This window comes from Salvelinus namaycush, unplaced genomic scaffold (assembly GCF_016432855.1).
Source record: "Salvelinus namaycush isolate Seneca unplaced genomic scaffold, SaNama_1.0 Scaffold799, whole genome shotgun sequence".
Taxonomy (NCBI): domain Eukaryota; kingdom Metazoa; phylum Chordata; class Actinopteri; order Salmoniformes; family Salmonidae; genus Salvelinus; species Salvelinus namaycush.
The window spans coordinates 57,864-80,204 of NW_024061529.1; the positions used below are offsets into that span (position 1 = coordinate 57,864).

A 22,341-nucleotide genomic window follows, 5' to 3' on the forward strand; every position below is an offset into this window, starting at 1 on the left:
ATCACCAGCCCAGCTGTTGATGAGCCGCAGACTTCGCTCAATCCTTCCCAGCACCAACCAGCAGCTGCAACCTGAGGTCGTCAGCTACAAGGAAATGCATGAAAAACGTGCACAGAGACAACAACAACAAAAGCGATACTACAACAGGTCAGCTAGACCACTGCCACCACTGATCGACGGAGAGTCAGTTAGAATCCAGGAGCATGGCCTCTGGAAGCCAGCAGTCGTCATCCAGCCAGCTAACACTGAACGTTCATATCACGTCCGCACCGCAGAAGGAGCGGTGTACCGCCGCAATCGTCGTCACCTACTGAACACAAAAGAACAACACACTGATGAGATGAACTGTTCCCCTGAAAGAGAGCGTGATGGACTAAACACACACACACAGCACAACATACACCATACTTACCTGCAACATCACAAGAGCTGTTGACTGACACAGAAGCATGCTCAGCATCATATCGCACAAGGTCAGGAAAAGAGATCAAGCCCAGAGCTGTCCTAGACCTGTGAAATGTCAAAGGGTGTAGGCGGATCGCTGCCCTAAAAGAGTTCCAGACTGTAAACTTGTTATTGAAAGTTCACTTGAAATGCTTTGGTATTGTATTTGTTTGAAATGTTAAGATGTATTTCTACTGTGATAGCTGATTTGCTGAGAATACCTTGTACGAAAAGTAACAGTATGTTGGATCATTGTTTCAGAGTCTATGTTGATTCAGTTGGTGTAGTATGCAATATTACTTACCTTGAGTTCAAACTGCAGAGCATGTTTTTTTTAAAATATGTAAACATTTTTCTTTTGTTTTAAAAGAAGCGGGATGTAATAATCATATGTGTAAACATACTGAATTCTAATTGGATGCATTTTACCGCCATATCATACTGTGCTATGATTGGTTAAGACCACCCAAATGGTTAGGTCATGGTCAGTTTGATCCTGGTTGGCGATACGTGAACATGCCAGTTATAGCTAGCTAATAAAGAGTTACGTTAAGAAATATCCTGTAGTACTGCATTTTATTATTTTGTACAAAGTGTGCAAAACAAGACAGTCGACTACTGGAGAGGATCCTTCATCGTGGTTCTCTTTACCCAGGAGAGGACAATATGTACCTATCTTTCTAGCTACTATAACCTAAGCTTGAAGGTTAGCTTGCCAATGCTGGCTCTGCTTCGCCAACAACATGTCTACTAGCCTCCTTTTAGAGTTCTGAACGTGATTACTTTCTAAGCAAAACGCACAAAGCCTGGTAAAACGAGCGGGGTATCATTTATATCCCACCAATAAGCAAAAGACTGGCTGTGGACACTTAACTTCAGTCTACACTTCACTAGAACAAGTCAACAAAAAAATGGGAAAGGATCACTGAACCTGGGCTGCATTCAGTACGTTTTTACGTTCTGGAACGTTTAATTTAACGGAAACGGTGCTGTACTCAACTACCAGTTGAAAAAAGGGGAAGGGTTGGGTAACGCTGTCAGCATGGCAAATGCCGCCCCCCAAATAAAAATAATACATGCATTGTCCCAGCAATAATAAAATAAGTATGAATACTTGAGTCCTAAGCACTACATGCAGGCAATTAGTCAATTACAATAGGAAGGAAAGCCCATTCACAAGAGAGAAATACATGAAGTAACTTACCATAACACCATATATTCCAAGATACTCATAAAACAGGGTGACGAGACGACCAGATAAAATTAGCACTGATACGAATGATGAACCACTCTGCTCATCTTCATGGAAATCAGTGACAGCAGGTGACTGCAGAGATCCTGGAAATACAGCACAAGCAAATTAGGTTAATGCATACAGTTTACATCTCACCACAATTTCAAAAGTAGGGAAGTATAATGAACACCTACCTGAGGGAGGGTGATCCATGTCTACGCTAAGTACCTTGTCCAAGGTATTTTCCAAAATAGTTTGAGGACCCCTCTGGATTTCTTCTGGAGTTTTAGAGCTTGCCTGATTGTCTTTGTTTCTGTTAAAGTACCCACCATCCTCCTCAATGCCCATATCTGGTATCTTGTGACCCTCATGGGCAGGCTTCTCAGGTGCCTTAGTCTCTTCACCCGATTCTGTCACAGTGAGGTTGTCCTTGTCTGTGTCCTCCACAGAGTGCAGGAATGTCTTCTCTTCCTCCGCATCAGACATATCCCCATCTTTTGAAACATTCAGAGAGGTTCAAACAGTGAGTAAATGTTCATGCATTGCAATCTAACTGGCATTGTCAGGAAGTGTATTTGTTCTGTCAACAGATTACTATTTACTTTGTTGTACTTCTTGGGCATTTCTTAAATACAGCTTATTCTGCAAACCAAATCTCCAGGCAGTATTATCATGTCATTAGCAATGTATGAGACTTTCCAAATATTTATTTATTTATTTTTTAAATATTTTTTAAATATATATTTTTAAATTTTATCCCATTTTCTCCCCAATTTTCGTGGTATCCAATCGCTAGTAATTACTATCTTGTCTCATCGCTACAACTCCCGTACGGGCTCGGGAGAGACGAAGGTCGAAAGCCATGCGTCCTCCGAAGCACAACCCAACCAAGCCGCACTGCTTCTTAACACAGCGCGCCTCCAACCCGGAAGCCAGCCGCACCAATGTGTCGGAGGAAACACCGTGTACCTGGCCCCCTTGGTTAGCGCGCACTGCGCCCGGCCCGCCACAGGAGTCGCTGGAGCGCGATGAGACAAGGATATCCCTACCGGCCAAACCCTCCCTAACCCGGACGACGCTATGCCAATTGTGCGTCGCCCCACGGACCTCCCGGTCGCGGCCGGCTGCGACAGAGCCTGGGCGCGAACCCAGAGACTCTGGTGGCGCAGTTAGCACTGCGATGCAGTGCCCTAGACCACTGCGCCACCCGGGAGGCCCAAATATTTATTTAACAAAAGGTTTTAATCCTCCTATACTCTGACTTGAACATAAACTGAAAAAAAAAAAAAAAAAGCATTATTACCTGTGTCAGGGTGTAGTTGACTGCCCACTGCCATGGGAGCACTGTTTCTGGCCGTCGAGTACTTCTGACGCAGGGTGAACACCAATTCCTGGAAGTCGTCCAAGATGGAAGCTTCCTCAACAAACTCACCAGCATCCTGCTGCTGGTCAGCGTTCTCATGGGCATCCAGCATCCTCTCAATCTCATCCAGGATTGGGGTTTCAGAGGCTTCCAAAATGGCTTCCAGCACCTTTTCAATGTCCTCACGGGCGTTTGTCTGGGACAGCCGGGCAGCCTTCAGCTCCAGGTCAAAAAACATGAACTCCAACCTAAAGAGGTTCTGAGGACCTAGAATCTTTTGGAGGCGCTCCATATCCTCCTCCTTGCAGCGGTCTCGCAATAGTGTCAGCCTCAACACATTGTCACTGTATTCTGTCTCTTTGTTTGGAAGGGGATCCAGAACTTTATCTTTAAGTGAGGGTGTGGGGCTTTCAGCATCATTTTCAGTCTCATGCACCTCAGGTTCTATGTCAATAGCCTCGTCGTGTTGGACCACATCCAACACATCACTGGATACAACATCGGTTTGTGTATAATTATTGGGTTGCTCTGACCCAAATTCAGATAGATTTTCTGTGTCATTTTCATCAGTGTGCTCAGTTTTGGATGAAGATAATACTGCATTTTCATCCTCTAGCAACTCTTCCTCAATCTCTTCCCCCTCTAGGTGTATTGAATCCTCCTCCTCTATGGGGAGTTCTTGATGGCTCTCTTTCACCATTGTGTTTTTACTTGGATCTGGGACCTTCTGGTATGGTTCTCGAAATAGTCTGAAAAGCTCTGTACCACCCTGTTTAAATGTATTCTATACTTGTGAGAAATCTATTGACTCCTCTTTTTGTATGGGGAGTTCTTCAACAGCTTGTTTCTGCTCTGATTCGTTAATTTTACTATCAAAGTCTGAGAGCATGTCTGTCTGTGAGAGCTGTTTAGGGACTGGGCTGTCATCTTCTGTAAGATTCTCTGCTAAAGCCTCAGTGTGTTCACTCGCCTCATCAGCAGGAGGTGTTGAAGGTTCGATGTCACCTTCTTCAGATTCATCCTCAAACCGCAACGTCTGAGAATCCTCATTGGGTACTTTGACAGCATCCTCACTGAAATTAGAGTCCGCAGGTTCCTCAAAGATTAGCTCAGAGGAAGTAGAACAGCCAAATGACTCCTTGGGTTCTTCAATTTTGGGAGGCTCCTCTGGTGTAATCTCACCTTCGTCATCATCCTCCTCGTCATCTTCCTCTGAAGCGGCAACATAAGCTATTCTTTCCCCACCACTGACAATGTTAAAAACGGTATCACCAAATGCAGACCACAGGTTATTGTCCTTGGAGTCCTGTTTCTGTGTATGAGGTACCTCTGATAGACTGTCTTCCTCATCTGTCTGATCAGATTCCGGAATGTTCTCGTGTTCCAAATTAGAACTTTCTTCAGAAAATGCCAGCAATGGAGTTTCCCTGAGATGATAATCACTTTCCTCATCCTGCTGATATTCAGTCTTGTCACTTTCCTCGTCATATGGAGTCACCTTCCAAGTGTCCTCATCATTGGAAGTGACAGCATCAAAAGTTATTCCAAGTGTGGATGTTTAACTCAGGAATAGATCTGCCTTCTGAAAAACCATCAGGTGCATTTTCTAACTCAGGATCATCTTTGGAATTCAGGTTCTGAGGGGGTTTCTTTGATCTCACCTTCCTCTGGTTCAACAACACTGTACGGCACAGAGTCCTCTGTCCTCTGCTGATCTTTCTGAAGGTAATCTTTGATCCTCTCAGCTGTGGTCTCAAGTACAGTGTTAGATTCCACTCCCTTTGTGTCAAGAGTTTCAGGCTGAGGCAGAGAGGACTCTAAAGCCTCAAAATGTCTCAGATCATCATTATCTGGAACCTCTACAACCTTATCAATGTCCTCAGGTACATCCCTATCAATCTCATCATTTTCTAACAGTGTCACTTCAGGTGGAGGCTCATCCACTTCCACCGTGGTGCTCTCAGCACTTTTGTTTAGGTACAAAGTCTCTGTGGTTACTTGCACAGATTCCTCCTTGTCTGTTAACAATAAAGAGGAACCTAACAGTGAATCAATGGCATAACTGTCAAACTTATCGTGTCCAGTGTCAAAGCAAACAATGTCGGTTTCCTGAAAAGAAAAAGAAAACATTGTTTGAGTCATACTACCTGTCATGTTCCTGACCTTATTTCCTTTATTTTGTCTTTGTTTAGTATGGTCAGGACGTGAGCTGGGTGGGCATTCTATGTTATTTGTTTCTATGTTTAGGTTGGTTAACTAGCCTGATATGGTTCTCAATCAGAGCCAGGTGTTTTACGTTTCCTCTGATTGAGAACCATATTTAGGTAGGCTATTCACACTGTTTGTTTGTGGGTGATTGTTCCTGTGTTAGTGTTTATGCCACACAGGATTGTTTCGTTTGTGAGTTTGTTCCTGTTCGTGCGTTCTTCGTTCTCTGTAAGTTCTCATGTTCAGGTCTGTTTACGTCGTTTATTGTTTTGTAGTTTGTTAAGAGTTTTTTCGTGTTCGTCTTTCTTTAAATAAATCATTATGTCTTCATACCTCGCTGCATATTGGTCCGATCCTTGCTCCTCCTCAAAAGAGGAGGAGAACGAACGTTACACTACCTATTTCAGAAAGAAGTTCAGTCATTCCAGACAATGTTTTAAGCGATGATGCATTGGCAGTAGTGAACTAGGCCTACATCTATTTATTGACTTACCTCAGCAGGAATCTCCAATTCTTTTTCAGTGTATATGTGATTGATTACGAGTTGGTCCTTATTGAAGTAACCAAAGCGGTTACCAACCTATTGTAAGAAATGGAAACAAAACAGAGAATGAAACATGTTAACAAAACAGAAAAAGCTTCAACATTCCTTCTAGACTGCAATGTTATCACATACAGTACCAGTAAAAAGTATGGACACACCGACTCATTCAAGGGTTTTTCTTTATTTTCTACATTGTAGAATAATAGTGAAGACATCAAAACTATGAAATAACACATATGGAATCATGTAGTAACCCCAAAAAAGTGTACAAAAAAAATATCTAAATATATTTGATATTCTTCAAAGAAGCCCAAATCAAATTTTATTGGTCACATACACGTATTTAGCAGATGTAATTGCGGGTGTAGCAAAATGCATGTTGTGTTGTTGAAACAGGAATGCTTTTACAACAGTCTTGAAGGAGTTCCCACATACAGTATGTTGAGCTCTTGTTGGCTGCTTTTCCTTCACTCTGTGGTCCAATTCATCCCAAACCATCTCAATTGGGTTGAGGTCGGGTGAATGTGGTCAAAAAGCCCTTACACAGCCTGGAGGTGTGTTGGGTCATTGTCCTGCTGAAAAACAAATAATTGTCCCACTAAGCACAAACCACATGGGATGGCATATCACTGCAGAATGCTGTGGTAGCCATGCCGGTTAAGTGAGCCTTGAATTCTAAATAAATCACAGACAGTGTCACCAGCAAAGCACCCCCACACCTCTTCCATGCTTCACGGTGGGAACCACCCATGCGGAGATAATTCGTTCACCTACTCTGCATCTCAGAAAGACACGAAGGTTGGAACCAAAACTCTCAAATTTGTACTCATCAGACCAAAGGACAGATTTCCACCAGTCTAATGTCCATTGCTCGTGTGTCTAGGCCCAAGCAAGTCTCTTCTTATTATTAGGGTCCTTCAGTAGTGGTTTCTTTGCAGCAATTCAACAATGAAGGCCTGATTCACGCAGTCTCCTCTGATCAGTTGATGTTGGGCTATGTCTGTTACTTGAACTCTGTGAAGCATTTACTTGGGCTTCAATATGAGGTGCAGTTAACTCGCAGCAGAGTCTTCCTTTCGTGTGGCAGTCCTCATAAGAGCCAGTTTCATCATAGCGCTTGATGGTTTTTGCGACTGCACTGTTCTTGCCATAATATGGACTTGGTCTTTTACCAAATCTTCTGTGTACCACCCCAACCTTGTCACAACACAACTGGCTCAAACGCATTAAGAAGGAAATAAATTCCACAAATAACATTTTAATAAGGCACACCTGTTAATTGAAATGCATTCCAGGTGACTACCTCATGAAGCTGGTTGACAGAATGCCAAGTCTGTGCAAAGCAGTCATCAAGACAATGGGTGGCTACTTTAAAGAATCTAAAATATATTTGATTTGTTTAACACTTTTTTGGTTGCTACATGATTCCATGTGTTTTCCAAAGTTTTGATGTCTTTACTATTTTCTACATTGTAGAATAATAGTGAAGTAAAACCCTTGAATAAGTAGGTGTGTCCAAACTTTTGACAGGTACTGTAATTTAATATTAACTCATACTTACACTCCCTGCACATATATTTGTCCTTTGGCCTGAGAGTTTATAGTAGACATATATAGTCTCTCCTTTTTTAAATGACAGAAACCGACAGTCTGGTCCGGTGAAATCGCTGAAAGCTTTGCCCCGGCACAGGAGCACTGTGGAGAGGAATGATTCAAAGATCAGTTGTTTCACGCCTACCAAAGATTCCAGCCCATTACCTCAGCGTCCACCCTATGTGCCCCATGCACAATCAGGGCGTGAATAGAATACACATCACTAAAGTAAGCCTTGTTTTATCTGCTTCTCTTTTTACAGAGCCAGAGTATCCAAAAGGAAAGCCAAGCATTAAGGGTAAATATAATATTGTTTTTGTCTTGATAAGGTAGATGTAAAAAGAGAAGAACTTGCAAGCAGAGGGTTTAATGACATGCCAGTATTTTATGTCAACAATAGCTAGCTTTATAGCTAACCAGGCCTATAATCCATCTTGCAATTTGCTTCCTAAACCAACACAGAAGTGTGATATATTAATGGTCAGTTTAGTAAGTAACTATAGTAGTTGATTACAATTAAGCTCACATCTATATTATTGTGTGTAGCTAGCGAGTTAGTTAACTAAGAAGACTGTGTAAGAAATTGTATTAGATATTGGTAACTTGTTTTAACAACTTCTCAACATTAGCTATAGTTGACACAACATACACACCCCCTCTTTCTCTTGGACATATGCTGGACTCATTAGACATATACACGACACCCACAACTCCCCTCCCCCATGACAATCACACAGACACACACAACTCAGGGTTGGAGCTCAAGACAAAGAACTATCTCAGGAACCAATGGAACGTGGACACCAGGCCTGTTCAGGACTACCCAAGACCCAGATCGACCAATCGGAAGGCCAGACTTCCAGATCAACCTACTTTGCTTGTTGTCTATATAAAACTGTACAACTGTTGAAACTACTCTCTTTTCCGGACGATTTCATACAAATCAGACAGAAAGAGCCGTGCCGCACGCTTTGCCTAATATTTTTACACTTGAATAAATCTGCCTTATTATAAAATTATACACCTTGTCATATGTCTCCTCTTGTTCTCCTGTCTCAAGTAAAACGAATTATCAACAACTGCCAGATCAATTAGCAAGTTGTCATGTAGTTAGTTAGTCAATGTTCACAAGTTTGGATTAGCTATGGGCCCTTGTGTAGCTTTGCCTTTGGGTTCAAGAAAATATATAGGCCAAAAGCTTGTTTACATGGTGCAAGCTACTAATGTAGTTACTACAGAAACACAGTTATTATAGTTCCAGAATTTGGCAACTAGTCAGGCAGTAGCCAACACAGGCTGAGACTTCGCTGCGGCTACAACTAAGCAAGCTTAGGTTATTATGCAATGGCAGTGTAAAGACCCTCGGTTTATAAGCGTGGAAATCGACTCTGCCGCACGAGCATGCTTTTGCGGCACAGTCGATAGCGTGCTGGACTTCGGGCTAGAAGGTCGAGGGTTCGAGACCTGCTCCCTAACTGTTTCATTACAGTATTTACAACTAACGTTAACGATAGTTGCGCTAGGTTAGCCGAGTTCATTCCCTTGAAATGACAACGCCGGTCAAGCTAGCTAGCTATGGAAAGATGGAAGCATCCTGAAAGTTCGCTTGAGTTTAGCGCCAAGTACTTACTAATGCATTCCTCGTCTGCACTGTCTTGTTTTGCACACTTTGTACAAAATAATAAAATGCAGTACTACAGGATATTTCTTAACATAGCTCTTTATTAGCTAGCTATAACTGGCATGTTCACGTATCGCCAACCAGGATCAAACTGACCATGACCTAACCATTTGGGTGGTCTTAACCAATCATAGCACAGTATGATATGGCGGTAAAATGCATCCAATTATAACTCAGTATGTTTACACATATGAATATTACATCCCCCTTCTTTTAAAACAAAAGAAAAATGTTTACATATTCTAAGCGTTTCTTTTGAAAACATGCTCTGCAGTTTGAACTCTGCAGTTTGAACCATTTATATTGCATACTACACCAACTGAATCAACATAGACTCTGAAACAATGATCCAACATACTGTTACTTTTCGAACAAGGGATTCTCAGCAACTCAGCTTTCACAGTAGAAATACATCTTAACATTTCAAACAAATACAATACCAAAGCATTTCAAGTGAACTTTCAATAACAAGTTTACAGTCTGGAACTCTTTTAGGGCAGCGATCCGCCTACACCCTTTGACATTTCACAGTTCTAGGACAGCTCTGGGCTTGACCTCTCTTCCTGACCTTGTGCGATATGATGCTGAGCATGCTTCTGTGTCAGTCAACAGCTCTTGTGGTGTTGCAGGTAAGTATGGTGTATGTTGTGATGTGTGTGTGTGTGTTTAGTCCATCACGTTCTCTTTCAGGGGAACAGTTCATCTCATCAGTGTGTTGTTCTTTTGTGTTCAGTAGGTGACGACGATTGCGGCGGTACACCGCTCCTTCTGCGGTGAGGACGTGCTATGAACGTTCAGTGTCAGCTTGCTGGATGACGACTGCTGGCTTCCAGAGGCCATGCTCCTGGATTCAAACTGACTCTCCGTCGATCAGTGGTGGCAGTGGTCTAGCTGACCTGTTGTAGTATCGCTTTTGTTGTTGTTGTCTCTGTGCACGTTTTTCATGCATTTCCTTGTAGCTGACGACCTCAGGTTGTAGCTGCTGGTTGGTGCTGGGAAGGATTGAGCGAAGTCTGCGGCTCATCAACAGCTGGGCTGGTGATTTGAAGTTGTCAACTGGAGTGTTGCGGTATTCAAGGAGACTTAGGTAGGGGTCTCTCTTGTCTGCTTTTGCTTAGTCCATGAGTGATTTAGCAATCTGCACTGATTTTTCAGCAAGGCCATTACTTTGAGGGTAATGTGGGCTTGTGGTGACGTGTAAACTCCCATGCTTTTGTGAAGGATTCAAACTCATTTGATTTGTAACAGGGCCCATTGTCAGATATTAAAGTCTCTACAATGCCATGCCTGGCAAAGGCTGCTTTCAGCTTATGTATCACAGCTGCAGATGTGGTGCTGTGAAGCTTGTCGAGTTCGAAGTATCTTCTGTAGTAGTCAACTGTTACGATGTAGTTCTCGTTGTTTCAGGTGAACAGATCGGTTGCCACGACCTGCCAGGGTCGGTCTGGGATACAGTGAGGTAACCTTGGCTCTTTGGTGTTTGAGGGGCGTCGTTCAAGACATATGGCGCATTTACCAACAATGTCCTCTATTTGTTTGCACATTCCGGGCCAAAACAAAATGTCCCGTGCTCTCTGTTTGCACTTTTCCATGCCCATGTGTCCAGCATGGATCTTTGTCAAAATCTCTTCCTGAGACTGGTAGGAATGATGATTTTCTCTCCTTTGAAAATTATTCCGTTGATCTGTGATAGTTCATCAGGATGGTTCCAGAATTCTGAGACGCTCTGAGGGCATTTTCTCCTCTCCTCAGGCCGTCCATCCTGTATGACTTTCCTCAGCTGTGCGAGTTGTGAGTCCTTTTCTGTTTCTGCTTGGATCTCCTTCAGTTTTGTGTCACTAACTGGTAAGTTGCTGTACACAGTGTGCACTTGCATGTCCATGCCTTTGTAACAGGGTTTTATTGGTGATTCCCCTTGCCACTTTATTGTTAAGCCAATGGGTTTTTGGTTTTAGTTTTGTCTTGCCGTCACCTACTCAACATGGCATCTTATTGGCTGGTTTGCGTAGCTTGCTTACGAGGGAGGATGTTTCAGTTAGAATCGTCCCAGTGAACAAGCACCAAACCAGCGTGCGTGAGTGCAGAGTTGGATGGTGAGCCGTGCATTGCATGACGTGCAATTTTGTGCTGTTCCTATCAGAATAAATCTCCATGACTGGTGCTACACGTTGGAGTTCGTGTCGAGGATTGATTGTACACAACGCAAGAAGAGTACTGTTACAGTGGTGCCGTGACCGTTCTTCTGGATCGGATCATCCTTCGCTGGATTTCCATCTCAGAACTTCGCCGTGGTTGCCGTTGAAGAATCAGATAAGACGTTGCTGGTGCAGTTTATGGCGATATCGCATTTCGCCACAAGAGGGCGCCACCAACGTTTTATTATCGAAATTGATGATTTCTCTGGCTGAGACACTTCACAGATAAACGATATAACTTTTGTGTTACTTGTTTATTTGCAATTCTAAAGTATATCTGATATAAGTAGGGTGAGTTTTACCAGTGTACTAGATATAGGTTAGATTTTGACGTGAGGTTAAAGAAAGAAATATATATATGCATTTTTTTTGCTAGTTACATTTTTATTAGTGTGTTGATTTCCCATTGTTAAAATGGAAGGTGTTGGGAGAGGTAGGGGTTTCCTGTCATTTAATCTGTCACCATCTGTTGGTAGGGGTTCAGGCAAAATTCCAGTTGCTTCTACACCTATGCCTAAACTGGAGGGTTTTGGGAGTTTTGATGATAGTGTACCCATGGAAACGCCCAAGGATGTGTATGACAGAGTTTTGCCAAATACAGGGAGTGGGGCGGTCTCCATGGATTTCATTGCAGACATAGTACAGCAGATTGGTCATTCCATTGGGGAGAACATTGCCTCCTGTTTGGAGTCAAAGGCAATTGTTGGACATGTTGGGGACAATGTTATGGGGAATGCATGCAGCTCTAGGGGTTTGGATGTGTCAGGCCTGAACCTGGTATTGAAGTCTGATATCAGGGAACCGGTGTACTTTCGGGGGGATGGCTCTGAAAAGTGCACAGTGCATGAGTGGGAGGATATGGTCATGGTTTACATGCGTAAGAGGGATGTATCTGTGATGGACCAAGCTGTTGAGGTTATGGGTAGGCTTATGGGAAGGGCCCGCGATGTTGTTAAAGTGGGCATACGCAGCAATCCCTCCGTTGATTTATCTAAAGGCCCGAGTCCCATCTTTGACATACTGAAACAACATTTTAGTGACACTGCTTTTTCAAGCATGCCCCTCGCTGACTTTTATGCCACATTACCTCTGACTGATGAACAACCATTTGAATATTGGCTCAGACTGAACAGGGCTATGGAGGTTGCTGAAGATTGTCTAAAGAGACAGAAAAAAAGGGTTGAAGACCCATCTCGTGAGCTCACAGTCATGTTCATCAGACACTGCCCTAACGCTGAACTGTCCCTTATCTTTAAGTGCAAGCCATTACAGCAGTGGACTGCTGCAGATGTTCATGAGAGGTTGGATGAATACAGGAGGGAGCAGAGGTACTCTCACTTATCTAAGGTGACCCCAGCCATCACAACAATGAAGCAGGAAGTTGGCGCTGTCATGCCGATCACCATGCCTGCTGTGAGGCCCCACATGGAAGTACCCAATACGTTGCCTTACCCAGCCCAGACTATTCAGGGCTCAGCTGAGCCGATGGAACGTATCCTTGCAATGCTGGAGCGTGTGCTGGAGCAGAGGCCACAACAGTCTGACCATAAATTCCAGAAAGGGAATAGGAGCAAAGTGAAGTCTAATGGGCCATGTAACGTGTGCGGGGATGCTGGACATGATACTTACTTTCACTGCAGGGCCAATCACCTCTGCTTTCTTTGTCATGTAGCTGGCCACGCACGCTCTCAGTGCCCCAAGGCCGCAGCTCTGCGCACAGCTGGTGGAGTCCCTACAGTAACCACTGCTCAGCTCCCGGAAAACTAGTAGGCCTGCATGTAGAAGGGGAGAGTGTTGGGCCTTTTGTAGAGTCCCCACCGGTGAGAGCTGTTGATTTGGAGTCTGTATATAAAAGTGTTTGTGACGAAATGGAGACTGAGAAGAGTATCATAATGCAGAACACACAGAGGCTTTCCGCACATGATGATTTATTTTATGCCAAGGTGTTAATAGGAGGAGAAGTGGAAATGAGAGCTATGGTTGACAGTGGATCCATGGCTTGTACCTTGAGCTCTAGGGTCTTACCTGAACTGTTGCGTGCAGGAGTGTTGAAAAGTCCATCATTGAGTCCTACAGAGGTAGTCTTGGTTGGTTGTGGTGGGTTGAAGACGAGGCCTTTGGGAGTATGTGAGCTGGAGATGGAGGTGTACGGATGTAGAGTTGCCGTGCCTACACTGGTGGTTGAAGGCCAGAGTGATGACCTCATCTTGGGCAGCAATCTCCTAAAGCACTTGATTCGCCACCTGAAGACGGATGGAGATCTCTGGAAGAGGGTTTATACTCCTGGGTGTGACGGGGGTGAGGAGAGCAAGCTAATCAATATGATGGCTAATGTGGAGAGATGGAGAGACAGTGAAGTACCTGACAAAGTTGGAACTGTGAGACTAAAAGGGGCGGTGACTCTAGAGCCTATGCAGGAGCACTTAGTCTGGGGCAGACTACGAAACACTCAGAATCTATCAGCGGGCAGTGCTGTTCTCATTGAGCCCAGCAGTTCAAGGTCAACACCAAGGTCAATACTAGTAGGGAGGACAGTAGCTCTATTGCGGGGGGATGGGTGGCTCCCTGTTAGAGTGATAAACCCTTCTCAGAAGACCGTGACATTGAGACGAAACGCCACTCTAGCCGATGTCTTTCCTTGCATGGCTCTAGAGGACTTTGACTGTTCGTGTGTGAATGATGATTCATCAGCAGCTTTACAGCAGCAAGTGCAGAGAACGGCTGATATACTCACTGACTGCCAAGATGACTTGACACTGACTGATGACGGTTCCAGCCAACTTCACGATACTGACGGACCTAACAGTTCAAGCGATCCTGAGGTCTTACGTGACTTAGGTTTGTCTGATATTGATGTCGACTCCTGTCAAGCGTCTCCTGCTGGTAAGAAGAAACTCATCCAGCTCATAGCTGAGTACCAGTCTATTTTTTCCAGGCACAAGTTGGATTGTGGAAAAGCTTCCGGATGTCTTCACCGCATTCAACTGAGTGATGAGAAACCCTTTCGGATGCCCTACCGACGCCTTTCACCAAATCATTATGAGAAGCTCAAACAAGCATTGAATGAGATGGAAGAACGTGAAATCATAAGGAAGTCTAGTAGTGAGTTCGCCTCTCCCCTTGTCCTTGTATGGAAGAAGTCTGGAGACCTGAGACTCTGTACTGATTTTCGTTTGCTCAATGCTCGCACCATCAAAGACGCCCACCCACTCCCTCACCAGGCTGACGCGCTGGCTGCTTTAGGTGGAAATGCCTTCTTCTCGACAATGGACCTTACCTCTGGCTACTACAATGTGGAAGTGCATGAGGATGACCGGAGATTCACAGCTTTTACGTCGCCATTTGGATTGTACGAATACAATCGTATGCCACAGGGGTTATGTAATAGTCCTGCAACCTTTATGAGGATGATGCTAAACATCTTTGGAGATCAGAACTTTCTTAGCCTGCTGTGTTACCTTGACGATGTCTTGGTCTATGCGCCCACTGAAGATCTGGCTATACAGCGCCTGGAAATGGTTTTTGAGCGTCTCAAGGCTCACAACCTGAAGTTGGCGCCAAAAAAGTGTAACTTTCTGCAGAGGTCTGTGAAGTTTCTGGGGCATATCATTAGTGCGGATGGTGTAGCTACAGACCCTGAGAAGGTGAGGGCCATTACAGGAGTAACAGAAGCTGATCTGATGGAAGATGGCACTGACATTCCATCTCAGAAGAAATTGAGGTCATTCCTTGGGATGGTGGTGTATTATCAACAGTTCATTGAAGGTTGCTCAACCATTGCAAAGCCTCTCTTTGGATTGACTACTGGACACAAGGCTCCACGCTGGAAAAAGAAGCGACGCTCACCTGTCAGGAAGTTGACGGCTGCCGACTGGACAACAGAATGCAGACAGGCCTTATTCCAGCTAAAGCAAGCCTTACTGGACCAGGTTTTGTTGGCCCACCCCAACTTCGAAAAACCCTTTCTACTCTCGGTGGATGCGTCCAGCAATGGCTTAGGTGCTGTGCTGTCCCAGGTGCAGGAACAGGGAGCTACAGCGAGACCTATAGCCTTCGCGAGCAAGTCCCTCAGTTATGCGCAGTCGAGGTATCCTGCGCACAGGCTCGAGTTCTTTGCCATGAAATGGGCTATCTGTGACAAGTTCCACCACTGGCTACGGGGACAGCAGTTCACGGTATGGACGGATAATAATCCCTTGACATACATTCTGACCAAAGCAAAGCTTGATGCTTGTGAACAGAGATGGGTCGCCAAGCTGGCACCGTACGAGTTTGACATCAAGTACATCCCTGGAAAAATAAATGTTGTTGCAGATGCTTTGAGCAGAGAGCCCTTCGTACGACCCAGTGCACTCCATCGCCTGACAAGGGTCCCGTACGAGACCTTACTAGCTGAAGCCGACGCTGTGCGCACAGACAGAGTGCAAGATGTGTTTCGCTGGTCCAGCCACCCCTTTGACAAATCCTCTGACTCCAACGAAGTGGTCATTAGCTGTCAGGCTACTGTTGACCCCCCATCTGGTGCTTTATCAAGACATGAAGTTGCAGCTGTTCTTCATTCACACAGGTGCTGGGGGGATGAAGTGGGCTCACATGCACTGCTGTTGCCACAGCTTCCACAGGCTGTTATGCCATCAGAGCAAACCGATGTCGATGTTCTGCCACACGACCGACTGATGAGTAAGCAGCGTGATGACAACGTGATCAGCAGAGTGATCTTCTTTGTGGAGAGGGGGAGAAGGCCATCCCGGAGAGAGCGTTCCCATGAGACTGTTGAGGTTTTGTGTCTTCTCAGAAGTTGGGACAAGTTGACCATGAAGATGGGTGTACTGTATCGTGTTTCAAGGAATGTGGTTACAAAGAGGAAAACGTATCTGTATGTGGTTCCAGCCTCCATGAAAGCAATGGTGTTGAAGGGTGTCCATGATGAAGCTGGTCACCAGGGCCAACAGAGAACAGTCTACCTGACAAGACAGAGGTTCTTCTGGCATGGCCTGGAGAGGGAGGTAAAGGCATATGTGAAGTGCTGCAGGAGATGCGTCGTGAGCAAGACTCCTGATCCGGAAGCAAGAGCTCCTCTTGAGAGCATAATAACAACTGAGCCTCTTGAACTAGTGTGCATAGACTTCTGGTCTGCAGAAGATTCTTCAAACAAGTCCTTGGATGTGCTCGTTGTTACTGACCACTTTACCAAATTGGCTCATGCCTTCTTGTGTCCGAACCAGTCTGCTAAGTCAGTAGCTCATCAGTTGTGGAACAACTATTTCTGTGTCTACGGGATGCCTCGCCGTATACACTCAGACCAGGGAGCCAACTTCGAGAGCGCTTTAATAGCCGAACTGTTGAGTGTTGCAGGTGTTCAGAAGTCTCACACCACGCCGTACCATCCGATGGGGAACGGGTCCTGCGAAAGGATGAATAGGACGTTGGGAAACATGATCCGGGCCCTGCCAACGAGAGCAAAGCACAGATGGCCTCAGGCGCTGAAGTCCCTCACGTTTGCGTACAATTGTACAATCCACGAGACCACAGGCTTTGCCCCTTTCCTGCTAATGTTTGGGAGGACGCCAAGACTGCCTGTTGACCTAGTCTTTGGCTCTGTCATAGAGAACCCAGAAGTTGTCGACTATGACCAGTTTGTTCAGTCTTTGAGGAGAGATCTGAAAGAAGCCATGAATACAGCACAGGCATCTGCAGCGAAGCAGTTGAAGAGACATGCTGACCTTTATGACAGAAGAGTCAGAGGAGCACCAGTGGAGATTGGTGATCGAGTGTTGCTGGCTAACAAGGGGGAGCGGGGAAAGCGGAAGCTCGCTGACCGTTGGGAGGATACTGTCTACCTTGTCACTGGGTTGAATGCTGACAGCCACACTTTTAAGATTCAGAACAGCTCCACTGGACGGGAGAAGACGGTACATCGCAACCTGATAATGCCAGTCAACTTCATTCCTCTTCCCCATGCTGCCGTTGATGAGGGAACAGACATGTCTGGATTAACAGAGTCTGAGGGCATGAATGACAGCCTTATGGTCTCAGCTGCCATGGACACTGCAGTGGATGATGATGCTGAGTACAGAACAAGAATAATATCAGAATAAATCTCCATGACTGGTGCTACACGTTGGAGTTCGTGTCGAGGATTGATTGTACACAACGCAAGAAGAGTACTGTTACACCTTCACTGAGGCTGCTGTCCTTATAGGTAAGACACTTCCTGGAGAGTGTGTCTGCGACAGGGATGTCTTTGCCTGGACGGTGAGTGATTGTGAAGTTGTATTTTTGTAGTTGAAGAATCATTCTCTGTAGCCTTGGCGGGGCTGCGGCTAGTGGTTTCCTCATGATTGACTCAAGGGGCTTGTGGTCGGATTCCACAATGACTTGTCGTCCATATACGTACTGATGGAAACGTTTACATCCGAACAGAATGGCGTAGAGCTCCTTTTCAATTTGATTTCACAGTCTGTGAGAGATTTGGAAGCGTAGCCGATGGGCTTTCCTTCTTGCAGTAGCACTGAACCTAGTCCATACTTCGACGCGTCTACTTGGAGTCTGAGCTCTTTGTCGGGGTCGTAGTAGGCAAGGATTGGTCCTGGTTCTCTCGGGATCAAGTCTTTCACATTTGGAAAGCAATGTTGTGTTGCTTGTCCCAGAGAAACTCACTGGACTGCTTTAGCAGTTGATGCAGGGGTGCATTAGCATTGGAGAGGCTGGGTGCGAACTTGGCTAAGTAGTTGAAAAGTTGTCTCGTGTGCATAATAAATCATAATACATCTCTGTTTGAAGCACAGAGTTGTGGGCTTCTATTTTATTAAATTGTCTGGAACCTAGCTCTGGTCCAAGTCGGAACGTGCACTAAAGCCCCGAACAAGAGCTATCTGGAACCCACCTGTCTCTCTGCACCTTGGCCAGGTTGTCAGGGGACAGTGGGTCCTCCTCTAGCGTGCGGTTCAGTTCCTTCTGGGATCTGTGCAGCTCACGGGTGGCATCTGACAGTCTCCCAGACTCTCTCTCAAACTGACGGGCTGCTTTCAGGTTCTGCTCTGCCCCTTTCTGCTGTTCAAGGACCTGTCCAATGTCGGCTGACACAAACTTCCACAAAAACATATGAATACGGGCTGAATAGGAGAAAATTACAGCTTAGATAGCAAGCATACCATTAATTTGCTAAAGACGCATCATCGCTTGAAAAAGCCAATTGACATTAGCTCCGCGTATAATGTTAGCTGAGGATAATCAGATAATACCTTATCAGCTTCTGGACGACCCCTGTAGGTGTCGGGCATGATGTGACCCAGCACTGCCAGCTGTGCCTCACAGTACTGGAGCACTGTACACACGCTGAGCAGCTCTACCCCAGACAAAGGAACCGACATCCTGATGGTCTGTGAACACTGAATTCGAGCGAAATTAGCCAAGCAATTTACAACATCGCCTATCTAGCTAGCTACTAACGATACCGTTTTCTAACTGTGACATTTTTGTGTTAGAAAATATCCTGGGCAAAATGCTCAATAACACAATCAACAGATTCGTAGCTAGGTATATTTCTTACGTGTCTTCACGGGACGTGTTGAAGTTTACTAGCTATATTTATGCACAATAAAAGGCCAGTAGTTTAACTAGAGCATAGTTTAGCTTGTCTAGCAGCACACTTGGTAGTTTACCCCGGTTACCCTGGTAACGCACAACATTTGATTATTGTTTTCAAAAAATGACAAATTCTTATCTACTTTGATTATTATGTTGTGTGAAACGCACGAGAATGCAATAAAGTGACAGTTAAATAGTTAGATACAAATAAATACATGTTTTGATTATGCGTTTCTGTCGTAACCGACTACGTGAATTTCCCAGCATTCCATTCCAATTTCCTTTTCTGCCATTTTTCTTACAGTGAAGGTGAGAATTACAAAAGGCCACTTTTATAAAATTGAAATTTCTATGTTATTAAGTCTACATTTGGCATAATGTAGTATAACTCACTCACACAAACACGAGTCCAGCTCTTTGGCAGATTTTCAGTCTGTGTTGTCGTGTCTCTGTTCAGTTTTTCACAAATGTTTTTTGGCCTCTGTTGATGAATAACTACCTGAGAGAGAGACCAAATCAAGACGCTGGACAGAGTGGATTTCAGTTGTAGCAAAATGGCAGGTTTATTGAGTCAAAGATATCTTGTCCTGCAGTTTATCGTGCACGGACCTAATCATATGGCTCTTAAGGAGTCAGCTGAAAAAGGGTAGCCTAAACAGAGATTACAGCAGATTTTATACATGGAACAATGTAGGTAGAGTCTCTTCGTGTTGGTCTTCTGACTGGTCCTGAAGAGTTGGAGGCGGGTCTGCTCTGGCCATAGCAGTAGCCCCATTGGTGCACAGCAGAGTCCTCTGCTCTTGGCACCCGACCAGTAGAGAGGGGAGTGAAGTGTGTGTGTTCATGCGATGATGAAATATTTGTGTGTCCAGGAGTCATGAGATAAGGGGAACTGTAACTGGCCGTTACTGTCTGGGGCTAGGGGGTTTCCTGATTAGAGGGATGTGAGCAATTACTTAAGTCAGGCGGTTTAGTTTGGCGCTCTAATACTGTCTTGTGCGGTTAGTGTCTTTGTGACAAAATGGGGAACCATGTGTTATGCAACAACAATCTTGTGTCTTAGCAATGGGGTGTGTTGTGCAAGCTTTAATCCTATGGTCACAAGCAGGCTCTAAATCAGCCTAGGCCACCTAAATCATGTTTAATATATGTGCTTGATTTATGAGCTATGTATATGAATATATGTATATATGACAAATCCCCCTCTTCACGTCTATTAGACGTGAAAAATAAAAGCAACCAAACAATTTGGTAGAAACCAAATTTTTGAGTCCCCCGTCTTTTAAGACGTGAAAACTATAGCAGAGACAAAAAATAAGGATATAACGAAAACAAGAAGCCCCCTCAAGTATGCAGCGAAGCGAGGTAAATGAGCAAGGACAAAAAGGAGACCACTCCAAGAACTACACCTGGAGTGGCCAAGAGGAGAAGTCAGGAGGGAGGGGTTCCTGAAAAGGTGCAAAGGCCTCATTAGGGTCCTCAACCTCCAAAAGCGGGTACATATGGGCCTGGTCCTTGGGCATAGGGGTAATGGCAGTGGTAATCAATCTAGTGGCTAATGTGCGAGCGCAAGGAATACAGCAACAACCGCACAGGGTTAGGATAGCCACAAAAACAGCAACGGACACTAGGACAGAGGAGATCAGGGTCTTATATTTACCAAACGCATCCATCCAGGAGTCCCACATAGAGGTGTCAACCCCGGAGTGGTGCTTCATCTTCCCATTAAGTGTACGAAGACCCTCTAGGGCAACAGTAAGACTACCATCAGTTGCTGTGTTATTGGGAATGAAAGTACAACATTGCTCCCCAAACATGGCACAGACCCCCCCGCGTTCAGCCAATAACATATCTACCGCGATTCTATTTTGAAATACCATCAGGGATGTAGCTGCCAATTGGCCATGGACCGCCTCGAAGCCTTGTTGAGTCCAATTGCCCAGTTTCTGGACATTAAAATGAATGTAATTAATTCTGTCCACATTTTTATTAACTGTACACCACCAGCAAAATGATGATTCAAAACCCGCGGCTACTTGGTCAACCAATTTATACTCATCTGGTACCCCCCTGGGGACGCCAATTGCATCAATGTAAGTTGGGTCCCCAGCAGAAGGGCCCACCGTGCGCTTGGTCCTGGTAGGCCAATATTCAGGACCCAGGGCTTGTATACGGGTGAGCAGATCTTGGACGCCTATGGGGTAAACAGAGATGGGCAACAGAAGAGTTACAAGTGCACAGGTACCAGTGGCATTGCGGGGAAGTCTGTCAAACAGACGAGTTCCCCCACACCACCACCACACATCAGCTCTAGACACTGGTTTAAAGATGGCCGTGAGCATGTGAGTGTACAAGCACCAACTAGCAGGGAGCTTACCAAACAATGTCCCTCCTCCTGTCATGTTTATGCATGTGAAGTTAGCTCTAGCCACGCTAGAGGAGAATATCGGTTTCTTGACCACAGTGGTGACTACCGGATAAACAGCGTCCCACTGTGAACACTTCTCAGGTGGGTTGTCTTTGTCCATAAGGGGCATTAGACAGTCTCCGGTAATGGCGGCTGGGACTATGCGGAGCAATGGTCTAGCTCCCATGCAAACGACACAGCTTTGCAGGGTCGTGTTAGCTGCTTGTTCGGTCAATAAAAGCCAATTGTTAGAGAAACCTGAGATTCCGGTGGCAGTAAGAATGGTATCATCAGGGGTGGTAGGAGTGGTGACCAAAATAATAGGACCCCAATCACCCTTCCCCTTAGATGTTAAAACAGTAAACCGGTCAGAAATAGCAGAGGGCTGAGCCTGTTGTGTAATGCAGATTTTTAATGGCCAGTAGAGTTGAGCCTTGCTAGAATCTTCATGTGGTGCTAGTATAAAATCCTGACAACCCGTCCCAGTACCTGGTCGGATAATTAGTGATAGACCCCAATTATGCAATCCAGTCCTAGTCAGCGACAATCTTTGTCGCCAGATAAGAACTGCTTGTCCTGATGAATAACTGGACCAGTCAGGACCAGTCTCAGCGACCAGGTTCTTCCATGACCACTCCTGAAACCCCCCTTTTGTCATGTACCAGTTAAATCTGGTGTACTCCAGAGCATGCCCTCCCAGGCCATTCCTAGCATTTCCCAATACCCCCCAAGGCAGTGTAATGGTGGTGGTCACATTTGAGGGTACACATAAGGTGGTGCTTCTGACCTTTGTTGGAGTGCATTGTTGTTCTGTGGGTGCAGTGCTACGTTTGGGACGGGAGTGATTGGAGGGAGTGATGTCAGGGACGGTGTTTGGGATATGGGTAGGGGTAAGTGTACGTGATGTGGTAGGGTGTGATAGTTGTTCTATTAACCATGTGAAGGTGCCCAGGGACACCCCAAATATCAGTAGGAATATCACAAATAAGGGGCCAGATATCCCTAGCCTTTCCCAGGGAGGGAGAAATGTCCCTCTAACTGGGCGAGGTTCCTTTTTCAGGGGAGGCGGAGTTTGATGCCGC

General features: G+C 45.2%; 1 protein-coding gene across 1 annotated transcript; it reads right to left on the reverse strand.

Annotated features, from left to right (window-relative positions):
- Window positions 1–4,658: 4,658 nt before the first annotated feature.
- On the reverse strand, window positions 4,659–13,468 carry LOC120042898 (transport and Golgi organization protein 1 homolog). The gene is made up of 4 exons (XM_038987667.1): window positions 13,288–13,468; window positions 7,355–7,551; window positions 5,743–5,799; window positions 4,659–5,150 (listed from the first exon to the last, which is right to left on the reverse strand). Exons 1-4 carry the CDS (start codon window positions 13,466–13,468, stop codon window positions 4,659–4,661), a joined length of 927 nt encoding a protein of 308 aa, XP_038843595.1.
- Between the last annotated feature and the right edge of the window lie 8,873 nt (window positions 13,469–22,341).

Excerpts from the sequence above, each read along its gene's own strand:
- LOC120042898 (XM_038987667.1), bottom strand. The coding sequence starts at position 13,468 with ATGAGGTCATCACTCTGGCCTTCAACCACCAGTGTAGGCACGGCAACT. Across the intron at positions 7,552-13,287 it reads TCCTGCACGCAACAGTTCAG|GTAATGGGCTGGAATCTTTG; the intron begins GTAAGACCCTAG and ends GTGGACGCTGAG. Across the intron at positions 5,151-5,742 it reads AATTGGAGATTCCTGCTGAG|GAAACCGACATTGTTTGCTT; the intron begins GTAAGTCAATAA and ends TTTTCTTTTCAG.